This window comes from Clarias gariepinus, chromosome 7, assembly GCF_024256425.1.
Source record: "Clarias gariepinus isolate MV-2021 ecotype Netherlands chromosome 7, CGAR_prim_01v2, whole genome shotgun sequence".
Taxonomy (NCBI): Eukaryota; Metazoa; Chordata; class Actinopteri; order Siluriformes; family Clariidae; genus Clarias; species Clarias gariepinus.
Genome location: NC_071106.1, coordinates 7,307,806 through 7,328,527, shown reverse-complemented (window position 1 = coordinate 7,328,527; position 20,722 = coordinate 7,307,806). Strand labels below are relative to the sequence as shown.

Sequence of the window (20,722 nt, the reverse complement as noted above, 5' to 3'; positions counted from 1 at the left end):
AAGCTGTTCACATCGGTGCACTTTGCAAAAGGCAGCGCTTATTTAGCGAGTACAGCAAAACTTTGGATTACAAGCATAATTTGTTCTAGAGCAGAGCATCATTTTCTCTCTCTCTCTCTCTCTGGCAGCCTGCACTGTTTGTGTATGTGTGCCATTATGTGCCACTGTTTGTGTTTATGTGTCATTAGACACCGTGCCCCTCCCCTCCTCCTCTCGTCTTCACTCACACACATACACACACACACACACACATGAGAGACGCGCACGCTGAGCACGGGAGACGATTACCCACAATTCCACAGCACGCATGAGAGAAAAACCATTGGCTCAGTTCTGATCACGTGATGCTCAGCGTCAAAACGAGAAGCGCATGTGTTCCACATGATACTTGGTACTCGTAAGCCAAGACTTGCTCTTTTTTTTTTATTTTATTATTTTTTTTCTTTTTTCAAGATTTTCAAGATTTAAAATATTTTTTTTTCAAGTAAAAATTTATTACAAATTTTTGCTTTTGTGGCAAAAGGCACGCAAACTGGGTTAACCTGAGGTTCCACTGTATATATTTGTGCTATATTGTTTTTCTGGAAAAGAAGAAATCAGATTATGTGATGAAACTTAATCTCTACTGGGACTTAGTTCAAGTATAACAAGTGCATGCCATGGTTTACCAGAGATCTTAGGCATGACTGTTAATCAAATAATGAGGCCTATAGAAGGAGTTAGAACAAGTCCTCCAGGCAAGGCAATTATAAGTTAAAAAGAGGTTATAAACTGCCGAAGAGAGGTATTCTGAGAATCTAAAGGCCAGGGTCATGGACCCCATGCAGTTTCCATTTTGGGCAAATGCATCAAATGCAGTCAGAAGAGGGAGAGAGTCTGCTTTCCATCCTTCAAAACAGTCAAGGGATGTTGTGAGCTGGACGGACCAATTGGTGGCCACTTTACAGGTACAGCTCTGATGACATCAATGTGTTTACAAAAGCGGTTGTGAGATTCATCAGGAAACTAGCAAAAGATACCATGCAAAAACAACCATTATAACGTTTCTCAATCTAAAGTTGTAGGTGGATAAAACCATCCTCATGCTTTCAGATCTCACATTACCGCTTATAACGCGTGTCTTGCGTCAGATCACATGAATTTGTACAAGGCTGCATCATGCAGCATTCGTAAAAAGTGAAGCAGTGCTATGAGTGGAAACTAGAGTCACAGCTCGAACAGAGTGTCTCTAGGAAGCTGTGGCAGGGACTAAGGACAATAACTGATTATAAAGCACCAACATCCTGTATCACAAATGTAGACATGTCTCTATTCAACCTCACTTCATCCCAATCTGTAATCCCCACATGATTATCTTGTGCTAAAGAAACCCCATCCTGCCACAATGACTACTGCCCTGTAGCCCTGACTTCAGTAGTAATGAAGTGCTTTGAGTGGCTGGTCTGAGACTTCATCATCTCTTCACTACCTGACACACTGGACTTAAGGTTTGCTTACCACCTGAACCATTCAACAGATGATGACATCCTCCTCCTTCTTCACACATCACTCACTCTGGACACTAGAAAGTAGAATTATGTTAAAATGTTTGTCGACTACAGTTCAGCGTTTAATACTGTAATTCCCACACTCCATCGGCCCATCTCTGGGTCAGTACATCTCCAATTTTCTAACTGGCAGACCACAGGCAGTAAGGATGGGCAGACATCTCTAAGCCTCTCTCACCCTCAGTACTGGAGCCGCCAGGGTTGTGTCCTGAACCCACTGATGTACCAATTGTACATGTATGACTGTGTGGCCACTACCAACTCCACCACCATAATCAAGTTTGCTAACAACACAGTTGTGGTGGGCCTGGTCACTGACAACAGTGAGATGGCCTATCTGAAGAAGATCGGAAATCTGGAGAACTGGTGCCAGAAGAAGAATATTTTCCTGGTCATCAAAAAGACAAAGAAGATAATAGTGGACTTTAGTATAAAGCAGAGTAGAAATACCAGACCCCGTCACCAACGATAGCCCAGTGAAGAGAGTGAACAGCTGATACCTTGGTGTTGAACTGTCATGATCCTTTAACATCAACACTGTGGTAAAAAAAAAAAAAGCCGGGAAGCGTCCCTACCATCTTAGACGTTTGAGAGATAGATTTAGACTGCCTTCCAAGGTGCTTAGGTACTTTTACTCCTGCACCATAGAGAGGATCCTGATGGGAGACATCATAACCTGGCTTGGGAACAGCACCATGCAGAACAAATGAGAGCTTGACAGAGCGTTTTGCAATCAGCTGAGCGCATCATTTGTATTAAGCTTCCTTACTTGCACTCAATCTACAGCAAGTGGTTCCTCTACCAAGTGGTTCCTCTAGTGGTTCCTGTGTACTTCACAGAGTGCTCCCTACTACCTGATCCCTTTGCAGAGAATGTCGGTAAAGGAAACTTCCATCGACAAAACACCTCGATTCAGAACGCCCTATGAAATCACCAGTGCAGACATCACTTCCTCTGTGCGTTACAATGGTAACATAAGCACCTTGGATACGTGTCGCTGTGGAAATTTCATACTACAGACATTAAATATTAAATTTTTATTAAAAACAAATTATCCTATTATAAAACATACTAATGAAACATGTATAATTTGTAAATATATTACTGATTATTAATAATAATTGATTAAAGATGTACAGAGATTTTTCTCACCTAAAGGATTATTAGGAACACCATACTAATACAGTGTTTGACTCCCTTTCGCCTTCAGAACTGCCTTAATTCTACGTGGCATTGATTCAACAAGGAGCTGTAAGCATTCTTTAGAAATGTTGGCCCATATTGATAGGATAGCATCTTGCAGTTGATGGAGATTTGTGAGATGCACATCTAGGGCATGAAGCTCCCGTTCCACCACATCCCAAAGATGCTCTATTGGGTTAAGATCTGGTAACTGTGCGGGACATTTTAGTACACTGAACTTATTGTCATGTTCAAAAAAACAATTTAAAATGATTCGAGCTTTGTGACATGGTGCATTATCCTGCTGGAAGTAGCCATCAGAGGATGGGTACATGGTGGTTATAAAGGGATGGACTTGGTCAGAAAGAATGCTCAGGTAGCCTGTGGCATTTAAACGATGCCCAATTGGCACTAAAGGGCCTAAAGTGTGCCAAGATCCAACATCCCCCACACCATTACACCATTACACCACCACCAGCCTGCACAGTGGTAACAAGGCAATGATGGATCCATGTTCTCATTTTGTTTAAGTCAAATTCTGACTCTACCATTTGAAATGTCTTAACAGAAATCGAGACTCATCTTTTTTTCCAGTCTTCAACTGTCCAATTTTGGTAAGCTCGTGCAAATTGTAGCCTCTTTTTCCTATTTGTAGTGGAGATGTGTGGTACCCGGTGGAGTCTTCTGCTGTTGTAGCCTATCCGCCTCAAGGTTGTGCATGTTGTGGCCTCACAAATGCTTTGCTGCATACCTTGATTGTAATGAGTGGTTATTTCAGTCAAAGTTGCTCTTCTATCAACTTAAATCAGTCGGCCCATTCTCCTCTGACCTATAGCATCAACAAGACATTTTCACCCACAGGACTACTGGATGTTTTTTTCCTTTTCACACCATTCTTTGTAAACCCTAGAAATGGTTGTGCGTGAAAATCCCAGTAACTGAGCAGACTGTGAAATACTCAGACCGGCCCGTCTGGCACCAACATGCCATGCTCAAAATTGCTTAAATCACCTTTCTTTCCCATTCTGACATTCAGTTTGGAGTTCAGGAGATTGTCTTGAACAGGACCACACCCCTAAATGCATTGAAGCAACTGCCATGTGATTGGTTGATTAGCATCAGTGTAGTGGAAATGAGGTATAAGTGGGAAATGAGGTATAAATAAGGTATAAGTGGGTTTTCTCCTACCATAACCTTTTTTGAATATGAGTGTTTGTGAATCTTTGCTGACTTTTTTGACCTGTCATGTAACCTCTGCCCTGAGAAATAGCTAATTAAAATTGTTTTGTGAATATTTAAACAAGGCATTTATACTGGACCTTTTCAAATATAATTGTCTGAGATTCTTTCCAGAGATTTGTCACGAGACAGCCCGATCAGCCAAGCACAACCAAGTCATGATTCCACCTAAAGTTTTTCCAAGTGTTTACCCTTGGCTTAAAAAGGATGAAGAGAGCTCTATTCATTGCTGAAGTATCTAGCTTGCATGCCTCTCTTCCTTTTCCTTAGCAATCTTTATCCGTGTATGTCCCTGCTTGTTTTTAAACTTGAACCGCGCTTCCAGGTTTGATCTCTTACTGCTGGGTAACCATTAACAACCCAACTTTGTTTAATGGATCTCGTTTTTTGGTTTGGAAATGTCCTTTGATTCATCCAGCTTTTGACCCTGTCTGTCTTTTTGACCCAAACTCACGGGTTAAAACAGGTGTTCACCATCAGCAATCTGTGTGTGTGTGTGGGTGCTCGCGCTTTCACAGATATTAGACAAAAGGTTGTAAACGGCGGTCTCGGACCTTTACTCTCTGCTAGAGAAGCGAACCGAACATTGTGCTTGGGCTAGGTCCTTATTTTGTGTATATTTATGCTCTGACAGAATTATCTGGCTAAAATGGAACTGGAAAAAAAAGCGGTTAAGTACTGTAACGGGTTTGACCCCTTGGCAGCAGGGTCATAAAAATTCGGCCCCATCTGGGAGTTTCCACGGCCCCGTCGCTTCGCACACTTGAAGAAGCTAGTGAGCAAGGAGTTATATTAGATTTAGGTGCATGCCCATCACAGGCACACGCCATGACACTGCCCCTACTTCATCTCCGAGCTCACAGTCGCTGCTGGCACTGCAAATTAAGACCCCGGCCTCATTTGGGACCAAACCTGTGTGTGCCAGGTTCTCCCTGTTTGTATGCTTTCTATATGGTTCAGACCCCGGTTTCTGACTTTGGGTCCCACTCTAGGTCCATGTTGTTGTCGCAAGATGCTAATGAAAGACACTTCGCTCATCGGTTAGGGCGCAATCTTAGATAGCCCAAAGGGATCTGGAGAGGTCATCTTCTCACATGGCACATCAATTGCCTGGAAATGATAGCTTTATTTCAGGCCCTGAAATAGTTTCCACAGCAGTTGAGAGGCTACCATATCCTAGTGCTGGTGGACAACACTATGCTAGTCTCTTAAATAAATCGCCAGGGCGGATTGCGTTCGCCCTGCTTGAACAAGCTAGCGCAGCAGATTCTGCTTTGGGCACAGGACAAGTTCTGGTCCCTCAGGGCAATTTACATTTTTTGGGGCATATGAATGTGGAAGCAGACTTGATAAGCTGTGACACATGGGGAATGGAAACTCCACCCCATAGTGGTCAGTCAAATCTGGGAGGGATTTTATGTAACAGAGATGGACCACGGCACAATGTCCTATTTACTACTCTCTTGTTCCTCCAGCTCCAATGGGTCTGGACACTATGGCCAACACGTAGCCCAGACTTCATCATTATGCATTTCCTCCAATAGCTTCCGAACCTCTACGGTCAGCGCCTGTTAGCATGCTGCCCCTTAAGATGGTTTTTTAAATGGCCATTACTTCTCTGAAGAGCTTTGGGCATTTGCAGGCTCTGTTAGTCTCACCACTCTGCCTAGACCTTGCCCCTGGGCTGGTCAAAGCTATTCTGCATCCTCACTCGTATTATCTTCCCATTCTCGACCATGCATCCAGTTGTTCTCGAAGCCTTCTGTCCTCTGTCATTTACTGCTCTGGAGCAAAAAATACTTAACTTACTGTGTGCTCTACGTGTTCTGCAGATTTATGTTCACCGCACTAGCCAGTGGCGCAAGTCGGAGCAGCTTTTTATATGGGGGCAGTAACCTGGGGGCGTCTGCCACTAGACAAACGATGTCACATTGGGTGAGGGATGCTACAGTGGTTACCTAATCGTTGGCTTTGTGCGTTTTCTGGCTTTTACCGCTGAGTGGCGCCATATAACTATAGACTGACGCCTCATGCCTTAGTTCATTCTCTGCAGGATTAATGAGACGTGCTTCCTTAGAGCTGCACATAGTAGCGGATAAAATCAAGTAAAACATTGTAGTTAAAGAAATTCATAATCACAGTACTAAAATTACAGTACAAATGTAGAATTCAAATTAAATTAAATCTTATTGGGATCAAATTTAAACAAAATAAATGTTAACACAGTGAGCCTTTAGATTTTATCACGTGTAATTAGAAAAGACGCGTGTAGGGATTTGTGTCATCTTATATCTTTATTTATTAACTGAAATAAATTACCATAAAATTATAAAATTGTCAGGACATTCTACTGCGTCAGTTGATTTTTGCGTTATTATAAGAATAAAATGCAGTAGACTGTTATGTTCTGTAACGGGTTCGACCCATGTTGCATGGACAGCATCAGAAAGCACGGACACGAGGCGAGGTCTTATGGGAAAAGGGTAATTTATTTAGGTAAGATGGGAAAGGAAAGGGTTGAAGGAGGGAGAATGGAAAGAATGGGATAAAGGTTGTGCATGTGCAGTTCCGGGGGCTGTGCCACACTGGCATGCGGGCACACAGCTGACGATAAGTGGCGGTGGGCGGAGTGGCAGAACAGAGCATGTGGAGGCGGCGCTCCTGCACGCTCCTTTGTGACAGCGCTTTTATCGCTGTTGATGGCCAGTGCGAGTCCTCGCTTCAGAAGAGCCTCAGATTCAAGAGTTTTTTAAAGTGGGGAGAGGTGCATTTCAATTTCTCTGAATGTATAGGTGAGAACATCTGATTCACACCTGGAGAGGGTGAATACTTTGCATTTGAATGTTGTCTGGCATTGTAAAGCACACACAGTGACACTAAAAGAACAACAACCCAGGATTAAGAGGAATAGGAGGCTTTGATTACACTGCACAAATATTATTTAGCACAAAAAAATATCTCACCCAATGTGACAGTGTTTGTCTAGTGGCGGCCGCCCCCCGGCATATAAAATGCTGCTCTGATTTACGCCACTGGCTGGTGCGGTGGATGTAAATCTGAAAAGCACAGACTGGACACAGAAAGTGAAGTCTTTCCTGCTCCGGTGCTGTAAGAGATGGAAGACAGAAGGCTTCAACTGGGTGCATCGTCGAGAATGGAAATTTTGGAAGATAGTTCGGTTGAGGATGCAGAATAGCTTTGACTAGCCCAGGGGCAAAGTCTAGGCAGAATGGGGAGGCTGACTAAGCCTGCAGATCTTCAATTCTCTTCAAAGGGACTGTCGCTCTAGTGGCCGTCCTTAACCATTTAGCTCCATGAATAAAACAGGCAGCTAAAGGGTGCTATCCTACAGAACCACCTCAGTCAGAACATGACAAGCCAAAATAGCGGCTACGTACATTCTGAGAGTACTAGGGCATAGGGCCAAGGACAACTTTTCTTGCAGAAACTCCAGCACTGAAACAATTCAGCAGTGGACTGGGTCTACATGTTTTGCCATGCACCAACTTTTAAATTTACTCCATTTAAGGGCACATCTTCTTCTAGTGGAGGGAGTTTTAGCATGTAGAATAGTTTCAATTACGCTGTCTGGAAGAGTAGCATCTTCTAATTGGTCCCCCTCAGGGGCTAGACGTGAAGGTTCTGGCCGAGGATGAAATATTGTCCCCTGTGCTTGAGACAGAAGATCCCTCCTCACTAGAATCACCCACGGTGAGCCGTCAAAGAGAGATATTAGACCCGGGAACCACACTATGGTTGGCCAATGGGGCACTATCAAAAAGAGGCGCAAACCTTGTTGATGGACCCTCGCCGGGACTCCCGGAAGCAGAGCTATTAAAGGAAATGACATAATCCGGGCCACGTATTGGCCAACACATCCAGACCCAGGGGAGCTGAAGGAGTCAAAGAGAAGTAAAGGGGACATTGTGCTGTTTCTTGCGAGGCAAAGAGGTCCACCTCTGCTACATAAAATCTCTCCCAGATTTGACTGACTACTTCCGGGTGGAGTTTCCATTCCCTATGTGTCACAGCTTGTCTGGACAGCAAGTCTGCTCCCTCATTCATATGTGAAATCCTCTGACTCTTAGCCACAACTGAAACGATCTCATGTGCCCAAGGAGACCTAAAGATCTCTGAAAGTAATGAACAGTCACTTTCTGGCCTAGCTTGATTTCCTTCAGGGGGTTGAGAATGGACTCGACACAAGCGGGAGACAGCTTAAGGGTGCCAGGGAGGAGACTTTATTTTGTGAAGGAATTCTAGGAATTCTCTTCAATTCTAAAAATTCTCCTCAGGTCCGGTCTCTTTAAGGCTGATTGCAAATCGCGGTGAGCCCCGTTCAGTCTCTACGAGGGGGTGCCTGGCTCGTCATACTCTCCTTCTGCGCCTCACGCCTCGTGAGAGCCAGACCCACCCGACAGAAACCTGTAATCTAATTTTAAGTGCTTGGGGGGAAATCTCTCTTTTGCGGCCAGTCGATATGCAATCGCTCGACTGCACATGTTACTACTTCCAGTAACTCCTCATACGCTCTGTCATCACTAGAGGAGCATTTTGAGGTGGCTATCTCCATTTCTGCAGAAGCAAGAGAGTCTCTTCTGCCCGTTTACAAGAAGCACTGGGGCGCACTTAAGAAATGGGTGCTAAAACTTCCTGATCCGGCGAGAGAAAGGGGGGATTCCGTCTCATGCGCAGCTGCTAGATCGGCACGTGAACCCCACAAATGCGCCACGAAGCACCTTAATAGGAAGGAGATCACAGTGATTACACTCTCCCTGGAGCCAGAGGAAAGCGTGCTTTTCCCCCAAAACACTTAAAACAAAAAGTGTGAAGATAGCCTTTCGAAAGAGATCTGTCACACGGAGGCATGCATCTCCTATCAAACTCAAGGATTCAAGGAGCTTTATTGTCATACCAGCACACTTCCATGTTCTGGTGCGAAATTAGGACCCAGGTCCCGTTTAAGCCACAGAGATAGCATAGTAGTAGAAATATGAGGGTGTAAATATGTATATACATGAATATAAATAAGAGCAGTCAGAGATATATTATGCAGGAAATTAGACATAAACTATACATAGTGTATTGTACATTTTCAGAGGCTGTATTGCACACATTGTATATTCGACTTATAGGGTTATATATATGTATTGCACCATAGAGTTATATATTACACTAAAAGTTTGATTGTGTTTAATGGGAGAGGACCTACAGAGCACGGCTAGAGTTTAGCAGTCTAATTGCTTCAGGGTTAAAGCTGTTTTTGAGCCTGGTGGTCTTGCACTGAAGGCTCCTCAGCCTTCTGCCCGAGGGAAGAGGTTGAAATAAAGCATGTGCAGGGTGAGTGGAGTCCTTAATAATGCGGAGGGCTCTTCCTCTGCATCTTGCAGTGTACAGTTGGGTGATAGAGGGGAGCCTGCTCCCCACTGTCCTCTGTGCAGCCTTAACTACTCTCTGCAGGGCTTTCCTCTCAGCTACAGTGCTATTGCCATGCCACACAGTAATGTAAGAGCTGATGATGCTTTCAGCCGCTCCTCGATAGAAACTCTTCAAAACCAGGCTTCCAAGCCCAGCTCGTTTTAGCTTCCTGAGGAAGTAGAGGCGCTGATGGGCCTTTTTAATCAGGCCCGAGGTGTTGACGCTCAAGTTTAAGTCCTTAGCTATATGGACGCCTAGATACTTAAAGCTGGAGACCACTTCCACAGCTGCTCCATCAATGTGTAGGGGGAGAGAAGTTCGCTTGTCCTTTCTGAAGTCCTTCACCAGATCTTTTTTACATTGATGCAGAGGTTATTTCCCCTACATCACTGTACCAGTTGTTCTACCTTCTCTCTGTAATAGGATTCATGCACTGCAGTGTCATCTGCAAATTTGACTATATGACAGCTGGAGTGTCTCGCTATGCAGTCATACGTCAACAGAGTAAACAGGAGGGGGCTCAGCACACAACCTTGAGGCGAGCCTGTGCTGATGGTGATGGTGGAGGAGATGGTGTCATGGATCCTGACAGTTTGAGATCTGTTGGTCAGGAAGTCTAGGACCCAGTTCCCTACTGAAGGGCTTAAGCCAAGAGAGGAAAGCTTTAGAATTAATTTCTGTGGAGAGATGGTGTTGAAGGCAGAGGAAAAGCTCAGGAAAAGCAGGCGGACATAGGAATTCTTATTCTCCAGGTGTGTAAGGGCTGTGTGGATCACTGATGAGATGGCGTCATCTGCAGAGCGATTTGTCTTGTATGCATACTGATGGGGGTCTACAGTGGCATCGATGGAGGCTTTGATGTGAGTCATGACCAGCCTCTCAAAGCACTTCATGACTACCGGGGTTAGAGCTATGGGGCGGTAATCATTCAGACAAGTCACTGTTGAACACTTTGGGACTTGAACAATGGTGGCAGTCTTCAGGCAGGTAGGAACAGTCGCAGTTGACAAAGAGGTGTTTAATATGTCAGTTAACACTTCTGACAGCTTGTGAGCTGAGTCCTTAAGTACCCTTCCTGGTATGTTATCAGGGCCTGCAGCTTTGCTGGGGTTAATTCTTTTTAGAATCCTCTCCACGTCGGCTGTTGTTACTATAAGGGGCGTGTCATCAGGAAGTGAAGGGAGCTTGGTACAGGTTTGCTCTAACTTGGTTTCCTCGCCAACTTTAGCGCTGATGCATCACCTGCCCTAAATGCAGCATCCCTAGCTTTCAGCAGAGCCTTTACTTCAGCATTCAGCCAGGGCTTCTGATTAGGAAAACAGGTAATTGTCTTGGTGGTGGTTACATCATCAGCACATTTAGATATAAAGCCGAGGACGGAAGAAGTGTATTCATCTAGGTCCAGCTTATCCCCGTAAGTGGCTGCTTCTTTTAAGATCTGCCAGTCAGTGCACTGAAAGCAGTCCTGGAGAACAATGTCTGCATTACTGGGCCATACAGTGATCGTTTTCTTTGTGTGTATTGTCCCCCTCAGCAGGGGCGATAGGCTGGCGCCAGCAGTACGGCTATGTGATCGAAAGCCCCAAGATGGGGGCGGGGGAGAGCTCTGTATGCTCTGTATGTTTGTATACACACAGTCCAGAATATTTTCTTCCCGTGTTGGAATTTCCACATGCTGGTGGAATTTGGGAAGAGTGTCCGTCAGTTTCACATGATTGAAGTCCCCCGCAACCACGTAAAATGCCTCCGGGTGTTTAGTCTGCAGCGAGCTGATGGTATCATGAAGCTCCTGCAACGCTACGCTAGCATTAGCACCCGGCGGGATGTAAACAATGGTGACCTACACAATATTAAACTCCCGCGGCAGATAGAATGGCCGACACTTTGTTGTCATGAACTCTATCGACTCGGAGCAGTGACTTTTAACTAAATTACTGCTTGTACACCAACCTTCATTCACATACATACAGTCCACCTCCTCTTTTTTTTCCCCGACCGGTAATCGCGGTCCGCACGAAAAAGCCGAAAGCCATCAATTTGAAAGACTAAGTCCGGGATGTTTTGGTTTAGCCAGGATTCCGTTAGGCAGAGAACAGCGCAATTCCTCATCTCAGAGTGAGCATTAATCCTTAAACGTAGCAAGTCCATTTTATTATCCAGGGAGCGGACGTTGGCCAAAAAGAGAGTAGGAATCGGAGGTCGGCTAGCCTTTAACTGTACAGACGCTCACGCCCGCTTTCCTCTATTCTGTCTGCGAGCAAAACGTTTCCTATTGCCCGCTGTCACCCGCGCTCTGCTACGCCACTTCGATGTTCTCAGGAGGCGCTGTCTTCCGAGTTCAGATTTTAGTCCTGGTGAAATAGAAATAATCGAACTGTCTCTGATGTACAACAGTTCAGTTACGCTATACTTCCCTCACATTTTCAGCATTGAAAAAGCGATGTCTCTTGTATCTGGTGTGCTACCAAGGGGCTTTGTTCCGGGAGCTCAAGAAGCCGCTGCATCAGCGTGCGCCACCATCTACTACTATGAACTCTGCCAAATTGGTAAGTTATCTAACACTTTCTTTGCTTTTGTTTGTATATTTGCTTTGCACACACACAAACACAATGTGGTCCTTGAAGACAAAAAGACCTGAGGATGTTTCCGGCTCACTCCTGTTTAGAACCTGCAGGTGCACCTAATCAGGCGTGTTTGATACACAGATGCTTCACAACCGATTAAACAAAAGGGATGTTGCCCATAGCATTTTCACTCAGCATCATCATTCCCTTTTGAAAGGGAACTTGCACATTTGGTGGCTAACTAAATACTTTTATTGTGTGGGTTATCAGACTATGTTCACAAATAACAAACTTTTTAGTGCATCACAGAATTTTTGTCAACAGGGTCAGACATTAAAATATGTATTTAAATTATATTTATTTTATTAAAAATAAAAAGTTTTGTCTTATAACCAAGGGATTTTTTTAACTGTTGTAGAATTATTTAAAAATTTAATACAGCCCCTTTTAATCATATTTAATTTGGATTTAAAAGTGGCTTCCTCTAATAACTAATAATCATAATCATATAATAGTAGTAATGCTATTAATAAAATGTTCCTTAATGTTAAGACATTTAATATTTAATTGGAAATTAAATATTGTTGTGGGAACAATTTACTAAAACATAAATACATAAACACCAAAAATTCCTACCTGAGGATGTTAACACACATCTGATGGTGTCAACATCTACACTATATATAAAACAGCTATAAGGTCTTTACTTCTGTAAAGAGAAGTAAGGGCTACCAAAACTTTGGAGCTGTGTGGAAACTGGCAGCAAGTTGACAGCACATTCCATTCACAGGTAATGGTAGCATGCAGGCATCAGGATATGTGGATGGAGCCTTGAGTAACCTCTAATAACTTATACGACAATAGATCTTTAAAAGCCATTGAAGGTTTTAGAAATACAAACTATTACATTTTATTGTAAACATTTATGCAACATTTAACATTTGGAATCAACTTTTACATATTCAAAACATTTTTAATGTATGGAGGTTTTCTGAATTTTACAGAAAAACACACGCTGGACATGCTGAACATGTTTTGTCCCAGTTCTCGAAAATGACTGATATGCACACCCCTTTAAATACCACTCAATTTTAAGAGTTCTGTTAAATCTACTAAATTACTTAAAATAAAGGGTAGTTTCACCTTTTACCACGACAATTACCCAAAGCATGAATCCAACTAATAAAAAAAAAAATAAGATGCCAAGCTGACATAATAATAGGTTAGGATGCTTTTGCAATAAAATGGCTAAATATTGCAAATGATTCACTATTACCCAAAAAGACTGATAAAATCTTAATTAAAAAAAAAAAAACATTATGCAACCAGGTTATTTTGGACACATTTATGGGACCAGGTTATTGCACTATTTGCCTCAAAAAATAAATACATAAATGATGCCATTCTAACATGGCTCTATAGGCTTTTTATAACTACTATATACAGTATGCTAGTTGTGACGAAAGGAGTCTAGGAAGCACTATTTATTTATCTACTAATCTCATGCAGGTAATCTTAACTGCAAATATAATGCAAATTTGACGATTTTGCGATTGCAACCTAGATGGCATGGGTCAAAAAAGTAGCTATAAGTAATTAAAATTTTATTATATCTATTTAACTATTCTATATTGAATAATTTAAATAGATATAACAAAGTTGCTGAGATCCTCATGTCCCTTAATGACATCATAAAGCTCCCCACTTCTCTGATTTGTTCTAACTTAATGGCCATACCCAGAGCATATCTATAAATACATTAAGACTGTATTGCTTAAGGACTGTTCAAGCAGAAGCATAGGACACACTTGGTGATGTTATCCTTTGTAATACTTCTTTCTCTTAGCCAGGCAAAAGGAGAAAATTGCCATATTCTGGAAACCCCAGCAAGTCCTCTGTTGTCCAAAGATGGAGATCTAATAATAGGAGCCATCTTTTCAGTACATCGTGGTACAGAGATTCAGTCACTGGCCTATACTGAAAAACCTCAACCTTTAACCTGCATTAGGTTTGTTGTACTGGAAACAATAACACTGTTTTGATTTTGCTGAATCTGTGCTTTTGCAGTATTCATTTTAGTTTTATTTTATAGTATAAATTATAAGCTTTTTTATGTGCATTTGTAGAATTGACCTCAGAGAATTCCGCCTGGCTCAAACCATGATGTTTGCAATTGATGAAATTAACAAAAGCAACACCTTGCTCCCAAATATCTCACTTGGTTACAGGATTTATGACAGTTGTCTCTCAAGTTTGTTTTCTATGAAAGCAGCCATGGCTTTTATGAATGGTATGGACATGACAGCAGATGATTCTTGCTCTGGACAACCAGTAGTACAAGCCATCATAGGAGAATCAGAGTCTACTCCTACTATAGCCCTCACACGAACTACAGGGCCGTTTCTCATACCTGTGGTAAGCATATGTTATTTCAACCATTGTTTGAAAACTGTTATGGTTACAAAACACACATTGAATATGCATTAGATAATTATTATTTATTTTATTTATCGAGAAGTGGCTTAACCATACATTAATACATGTATTTTTATATTTTACTGATTATCAATCCTTTAATATAAGTCTTTCTAGCTGCAAAAGTTAAGATTTAACTTTTAGAGACAATTCACTTTTAGAAAAACTTAGGGACAAACAAGGTTTTCAGATCTTTTTGCATTATCTATCTTTCATGGCTATTCTTTGGTTTTCTTCAACAATCACATAAACACACAGATAAACTACAGACAAACTAGGTATGTTAAACTGTCTGTAGGAAAGAAAGAATTTGCGAATAATTCACACGTTCCATGACTGTCTGTGCATCCACCACAAACCTGACCTAAATAAAGTTGTAAAGCCAAATATATAAACTGTTATTTATTTATATGACTTTTACATTTACATAAATGTACTACTAAAATTTTGGTCTAAATAATGTCCTATGTCCTAGGTAAGCCATGCTGCCACATGTGAATGTTTAAGCAACAGAAAACAGTACCCTTCTTTTTTCAGGACCATAGCAAGTGACTACTACCAAGGTAGAGCACTGGCATATTTGGTCAAGCACTTTGGCTGGTCTTGGGTTGGAGCTGTGTACAGTGATAATGACTATGGCAACAATGGAATAGCTATTTTTCATAAGGCAGCCAAAGAGGTTGGAATATGTGTTGAGTACTCTGAGAAGTTTGACCGGTCATATCCTGCCAGAATGAGTAAAGTGGTTGATATTATTAAGAAAGGCACAGCCAAAGTAATTATTGTATTTTTTGCCTACTTTGATATGAACATTCTAATAGAACAGCTTCTGCTAAAGAATATCACTGGGTACCAGATGATTGGCGTTGCATGGATTTCTGCTGTTGATCTAGCAACTCCAGCAAGTTATAGGGTATTGGCTGGAGCCATTGGTTTTGATGTGGGGAAATTGAAGCTCAATCGTTTTGCTGACTATGCTGTCAACAAATTTTGGCAAAAAGATTTCCCTTGCTTGTCTACAGAGGGAAACTTTTCACAGACTTACACATCCTGTAGCAAATATAATGATGTAATTCAATTTAAAAACTACAGTAAGGATATAGCAGAATTGAGGTATATTAATAATGTCTACAATGCAGTTTATGCTGTAGCACATTCTCTACACAGTCTGTTAAGATGCACAGAAAACCAGAGTTGTGAGAAAAATAAAACAATACAACCATGGAAGGTAACACAAATAAGAAAAGGAAAACTCATGTCTGTGACTGATACTGTCATAAAATAAATATTTAATTTCTTTTCCATGTAAAGGTTGTTAACTCTTTAAAAAAGGTCAATTTTATGAGCAATGTAGGAGAACAAGTGTGGTTTGACACCACTGGGGCAACAGCTCCTAAGTATGATGTGGTGAACTGGCAACAAGGGATCAATGGAGAAGTGCAGTTTAAGGTTTTGGGCTATTATGATGCCTCCCTACCAAACGGACAACAATTTGTCTTAAATGCTGAAGATATACTGTGGGCTGGAGAGAAAAAGGAGGTAATCCTTGGTGTTTTTGATTGAAAAAAATTCACTGTTGAATTATTCACTGTTGATTATTATTATCATTATTGTTATTATTATTATCATTCAATTTTTTTAAATAAAAATACAGCCCTATATAAGTACTTTTGGCAAATTAATCTATTGATTTAATATAAATGAACAAATAAATAATAATAATAATAATAATAATAATAATAATAATAATAATAGTATTCATAATATCTTGTTCATTTTAGAAACCAAGGTCTGTGTGCAGTGAGAGCTGTCCTCCAGGAACCAGAAAAGCTGCACAAAAAGGAAGACCTGTTTGCTGCTATGACTGTATACCATGTGCTGAGGGAGAGATCAGTAACCAGACAGGTAATGTTAGCGTTAGTGAGTTTCAAAGGCGAATTGTTAATTGTACATTGTGTATTCTTCTATTATTATTTAGGATACGGTTCCTCTTCATTGGTATTTATAAATAAAAAATCCATACAGTTTTTGTTTCTTCCTAATGATGATAACCATGATTATTTTGCAGATTCAAGTAACTGTGAGCAGTGTCCAAGAGAATTTTGGTCTAATGCTGTGAGAGATAAATGTGTCCTAAAGGTTATAGAGTTTCTTTCATTTACAGAGGTTATGGGGATGGTATTGGTACTTTTTTCCTTGTTTGGAGCTATATTAACCATGCTAGTTGCTATTTTATTTTTAATAAAAAAGGACACTCCAATTGTTAAAGCCAACAACTCTGAGCTGAGCTTCTTGCTGCTCTTCTCTCTGACTCTGTGTTTCCTTTGTTCACTTACATTCATTGGACGGCCCTCTCAGGGGTCCTGTATGCTGCGCCACACAGTATTTGGGGTCACATTTGTCCTTTGTATCTCTTGTGTTCTGGGGAAAACAGTAGTGGTGTTAGTGGCTTTCAGGGCTACACTTCCAGGCAGTAATGTCATGAAATGGTTTGGGCCTCTACAGCAGAGACTCAGTGTACTTGCCTTCACTTTTGTACAGGTCCTTATTTGTGTGCTTTGGTTAATAATTTCTCCTCCTTTCCCCTACAAGAACATGGACTACTACAAGGAAAAAATCATATTAGAATGTAATTTGGGTTCAACCATAGGCTTCTGGGCAGTGCTGGGTTATATAGGACTTCTTGCTTTTTTGTGCTTTGTTTTAGCTTTTTTAGCTAGAAAGCTACCAGATAATTTCAATGAAGCTAAATTTATTACATTCAGTATACTTATATTCTGTGCCGTGTGGATCACCTTTATTCCAGCTTATGTCAGCTCTCCCGGGAAGTTTACTGTAGCTGTGGAGATATTTGCCATCTTGGCCTCCAGTTTTGCTTTATTATTCTGCATATTTACACCCAAATGTTATATTATTCTGTTTAAGCCTGAACTAAACACAAAGAAAAATATGATGGGTAAAATGGCATCCAAAACAACCTAAGAAACCTTTTTTTTTTTCTTTTGCGCTGCAAACAAGTATAGTGGTACCATGGCATACAAATTTAATCTGTTTTGGAGGCGAGTTCTTGAGTCAAAATGTTGTATTGCAAAAAAAAATTTCCTATATGAAAATAATGTAAATGTAGATAATCTATTCCAGCCTCCCAAACATTGCCAATTTTTAACACTATAATCATATTTGTGAATATAAAACAATCAAAACGTTTAGAAAAGACATAAATAAAACATTAAAATCTCACTTAACCATAATTTATAATTCTTCTTGGCCCCGGCTGCATAAAAAATAAATTGAAAGTGGCTCTCTTTTTTTCTTGCCTCTGTCCTTGACAAATTCACTTTGCTTGGCTTTCCACTCATGCAGACAGGTTTTATATGCGGTTGCTCATATGCTGAAAATGCTTTGCATGTTGTGGAAATTTCTTGCAAAATGTCTGTTCTTGAGGCAAAAATTCTTAAAGTGAGGTGTTCTTTTGCAAAGGTACCACTGCACATTGTTATTTTATCCATGGAATGTTTAATCTGGACACATAATGCCAAATACAATCAACGAATAAACATTTAAAAAACCTTTTATTATACCTAATATATGGATGGACATGAACACTGATTGAAATCATCATAAAAAAATCTAAACTGTATCTAATTTTTGCTCATAGAAAATTTTTAGAATTCATCAATACACAAGTTTGTGATCATGAATGCAAAACAAATACATCACAGCATTAACAATCTGTGATATGTCAAATTTCATAAAAAAAAGCCAAGTTGAGTGATTTCTTCTCATATTAAAAAGGCTACTAATATTTTTTTTATGAATTATGTAAGTTTCAGTTTATTGTAATAAACAAACACATGAATGTATTTTGGTTTTACTTACAATTGTAAAATTGACCATGAATTGACCGTGACCTTAGTAATAAAGGCAATTCAACAGAGGGTTAGTTTACAGGATTTATGACATTTGTCTTTCAAGATTTTTAACTATGATGGCAATCATTGCTTTAATAAATGGTATGGACATAACAGCATATGATGTATGTTCTGAACTAGCAGCTATAAAGCAGATAAAAAAATAGCACTATAAAAAAATAAAACAAAAACAGATCCCAGTGGTAAGCGGTTTAATCATTATTTTAAACCACATGAACTATGCCTTATAAAGAAGTGCCTACAATTAATATATTAAATATATATTTTGAACAAATTAATTCAAACATGGCCAAGATACAGGAGGATAGATTTCACGCAAAAGAGGTTTCTGGTAGGCAAACACACAAATCTCACACAAGATTAATAATACCCCCAGACAGCAGCAATGAAACCTTAAGCCCGGTAAGCTTTCCATTTATAGGCCAATATCCCACCTCCCCTTTCACTCCATGATGATGAAGTGGTAAATTGTGTACTTCTAGCCTCAGATCAAGATTGTGTCTTCTTGACTGTGTTGTTTGTTGTTAGGGCTGCTTTTGACATATTATTGATCATACTATTCTCCCACTGCTTTTATTCTCTTTTAATTCTTCTTCTGGGTAATATCATTTGTTTCCACTTCCACTGTTGTCCCATTGCCACACAGTTATGACATATAGGACAAACAAGGAGTTAAACTAAACAGGTTAAGATATTACACAGAATAGGAGATTACACAGGCTAGGAAAATACACAGGCTAGAAAAATACACACCCACTTAACTAAACAGATGCCAGACCAAGAGCAACGGAACAAACGATTATTTATAACTAATTAGCTACCTTGGTTCAGGTGAGCGCTCCCATCACCTGACCAAGGTGCACTCTGGGAAATAAAGTTCAAATAAAAACACAAAAAACTCAAACACAAATGAAAAGAGAGCATGGTGCCATGCTTTAACCGTGACACATGAACGTTACCTAAAACTAGGAGCATACTGGAAATGGAATTCAGTCCTGGCCTTTTACACCGGTTTAACCTCAACAATTATTTTTGTGTATGTGTGTTTGTGTGTGTATGTGTGGAGTGGGTTATTCACACTTGTCTATACTGCTTAATTCTGTATACAGGGTCACGGGGGCCCTGGAGCCTATACCAAGAGACTCAGGGTATGAGGTGGGGTACACACTGAACAGGGTGCCAGTCCATCACACATACACACATTCACAGACTCTCACACGCATTTACAGACTATATGGAGACCGCCAGTTAGCCATATCTGCATGTCTTTGCACACAGAGGCGGGAATTGAATCTGACCGGAAATCGAACCTGGACCCTGGAGGTGGAAGGCGACAGTGCTAATAACTAAGCCACCATTTTTCATAAAAAAAACTTATACACTGCAACTCCATCTGACCCAAAAAAACCAACAGTTATACAGTAAGTCCCCTACTTATAAACAACATTCGTTCTAGGAGCATGTTTGTAAGTCAGATTTGTTCAACAAAGTGAGTCATATACACCTTTGACCTGAATATACAATGTAAAGCATACCAATACACTTGACTAAATCCTTTCTTAACACTGTTGAATACTGTAACTGCGCCTAAAGAAATGATTCTCACAGTGAAATGTTGACTCTGCACCTTTAAATCGCAAGGGGAATCCCAAACGCCATTTGGTCTCAAAGCGAATTTCCCCTTTAGAAATAATGGAAACACTGACGATTTGTTTTACAACTTGAAAATATCTATATAAAACTGATATTATAAGAAGATATAAAGTAAAAATAAAACTAATTAATTAACTTGCTCCCTTAGAAAAGAATCAGGCTGTGTAAGAGAGAGGAGAGAAGGAAAAGAAGGGGGGGGGGTTATTGTGTAGGACTTTCACTCCCACACACACGCGCACACACACACGCATGGAAGTTAACTTTACAAGTGAGGCACGAGAAAGAGTGACCATTGGCTTAGATTATTGGCCTGACAGAAATAACATATACGGATTGCTCACAGTGCAAAAACCTTGCTAACTTGCTAACTAAGTTACTCGCAATCCAAGGTTTTACTGGTATGTGAAATGGAACTGTGTTGTCTCAGGGTGGAATCCCAGACTGATTTATCAATACTGGTGAGGCCGACTCATTTCTTCCGCATAAACTGTACAATATACCGGACTTTGGACATTCTATTCATACACTTACACACTTAAATTATTGTATATAATTGTAAATATTGGTATCTGGTGATTGTCTGTTTTTTATACAATACATGTGAGCTACTTCCATGATTTGTAGAACTGCAGTCCATTTGTATTTGTGGAAATCTGTAACTCGAATGTTCTTAAGTTGGGGACTTACTATATTTATCATATACTGTGTTATG

At 40.5% G+C, this 20,722-nt stretch overlaps 1 protein-coding gene across 1 annotated transcript; it reads left to right on the top strand.

Annotated features, from left to right (window-relative positions):
* Window positions 1-1,782: 1,782 nt before the first annotated feature.
* On the top strand, window positions 1,783-17,407 carry LOC128528226 (extracellular calcium-sensing receptor-like). The gene is made up of 8 exons (XM_053500981.1): window positions 1,783-1,987; window positions 10,921-10,994; window positions 13,801-13,958; window positions 14,077-14,365; window positions 14,901-15,653; window positions 15,737-15,964; window positions 16,207-16,330; window positions 16,494-17,407. The coding sequence occupies exons 1-8, from the start codon at window positions 1,783-1,785 to the stop codon at window positions 17,405-17,407; spliced, it is 2,745 nt and encodes a 914-aa protein (XP_053356956.1).
* The last annotated feature ends 3,315 nt before the right edge of the window (window positions 17,408-20,722 follow it).

Excerpts from the sequence above, each read along its gene's own strand:
- LOC128528226 (XM_053500981.1), top strand. The coding sequence starts at position 1,783 with ATGTATGACTGTGTGGCCACTACCAACTCCACCACCATAATCAAGTTT. Across the intron at positions 10,995-13,800 it reads TGGGGGCGGGGGAGAGCTCT|GCAAAAGGAGAAAATTGCCA; the intron begins GTATGCTCTGTA and ends TCTCTTAGCCAG. Across the intron at positions 15,965-16,206 it reads GGGCTGGAGAGAAAAAGGAG|AAACCAAGGTCTGTGTGCAG; the intron begins GTAATCCTTGGT and ends TGTTCATTTTAG.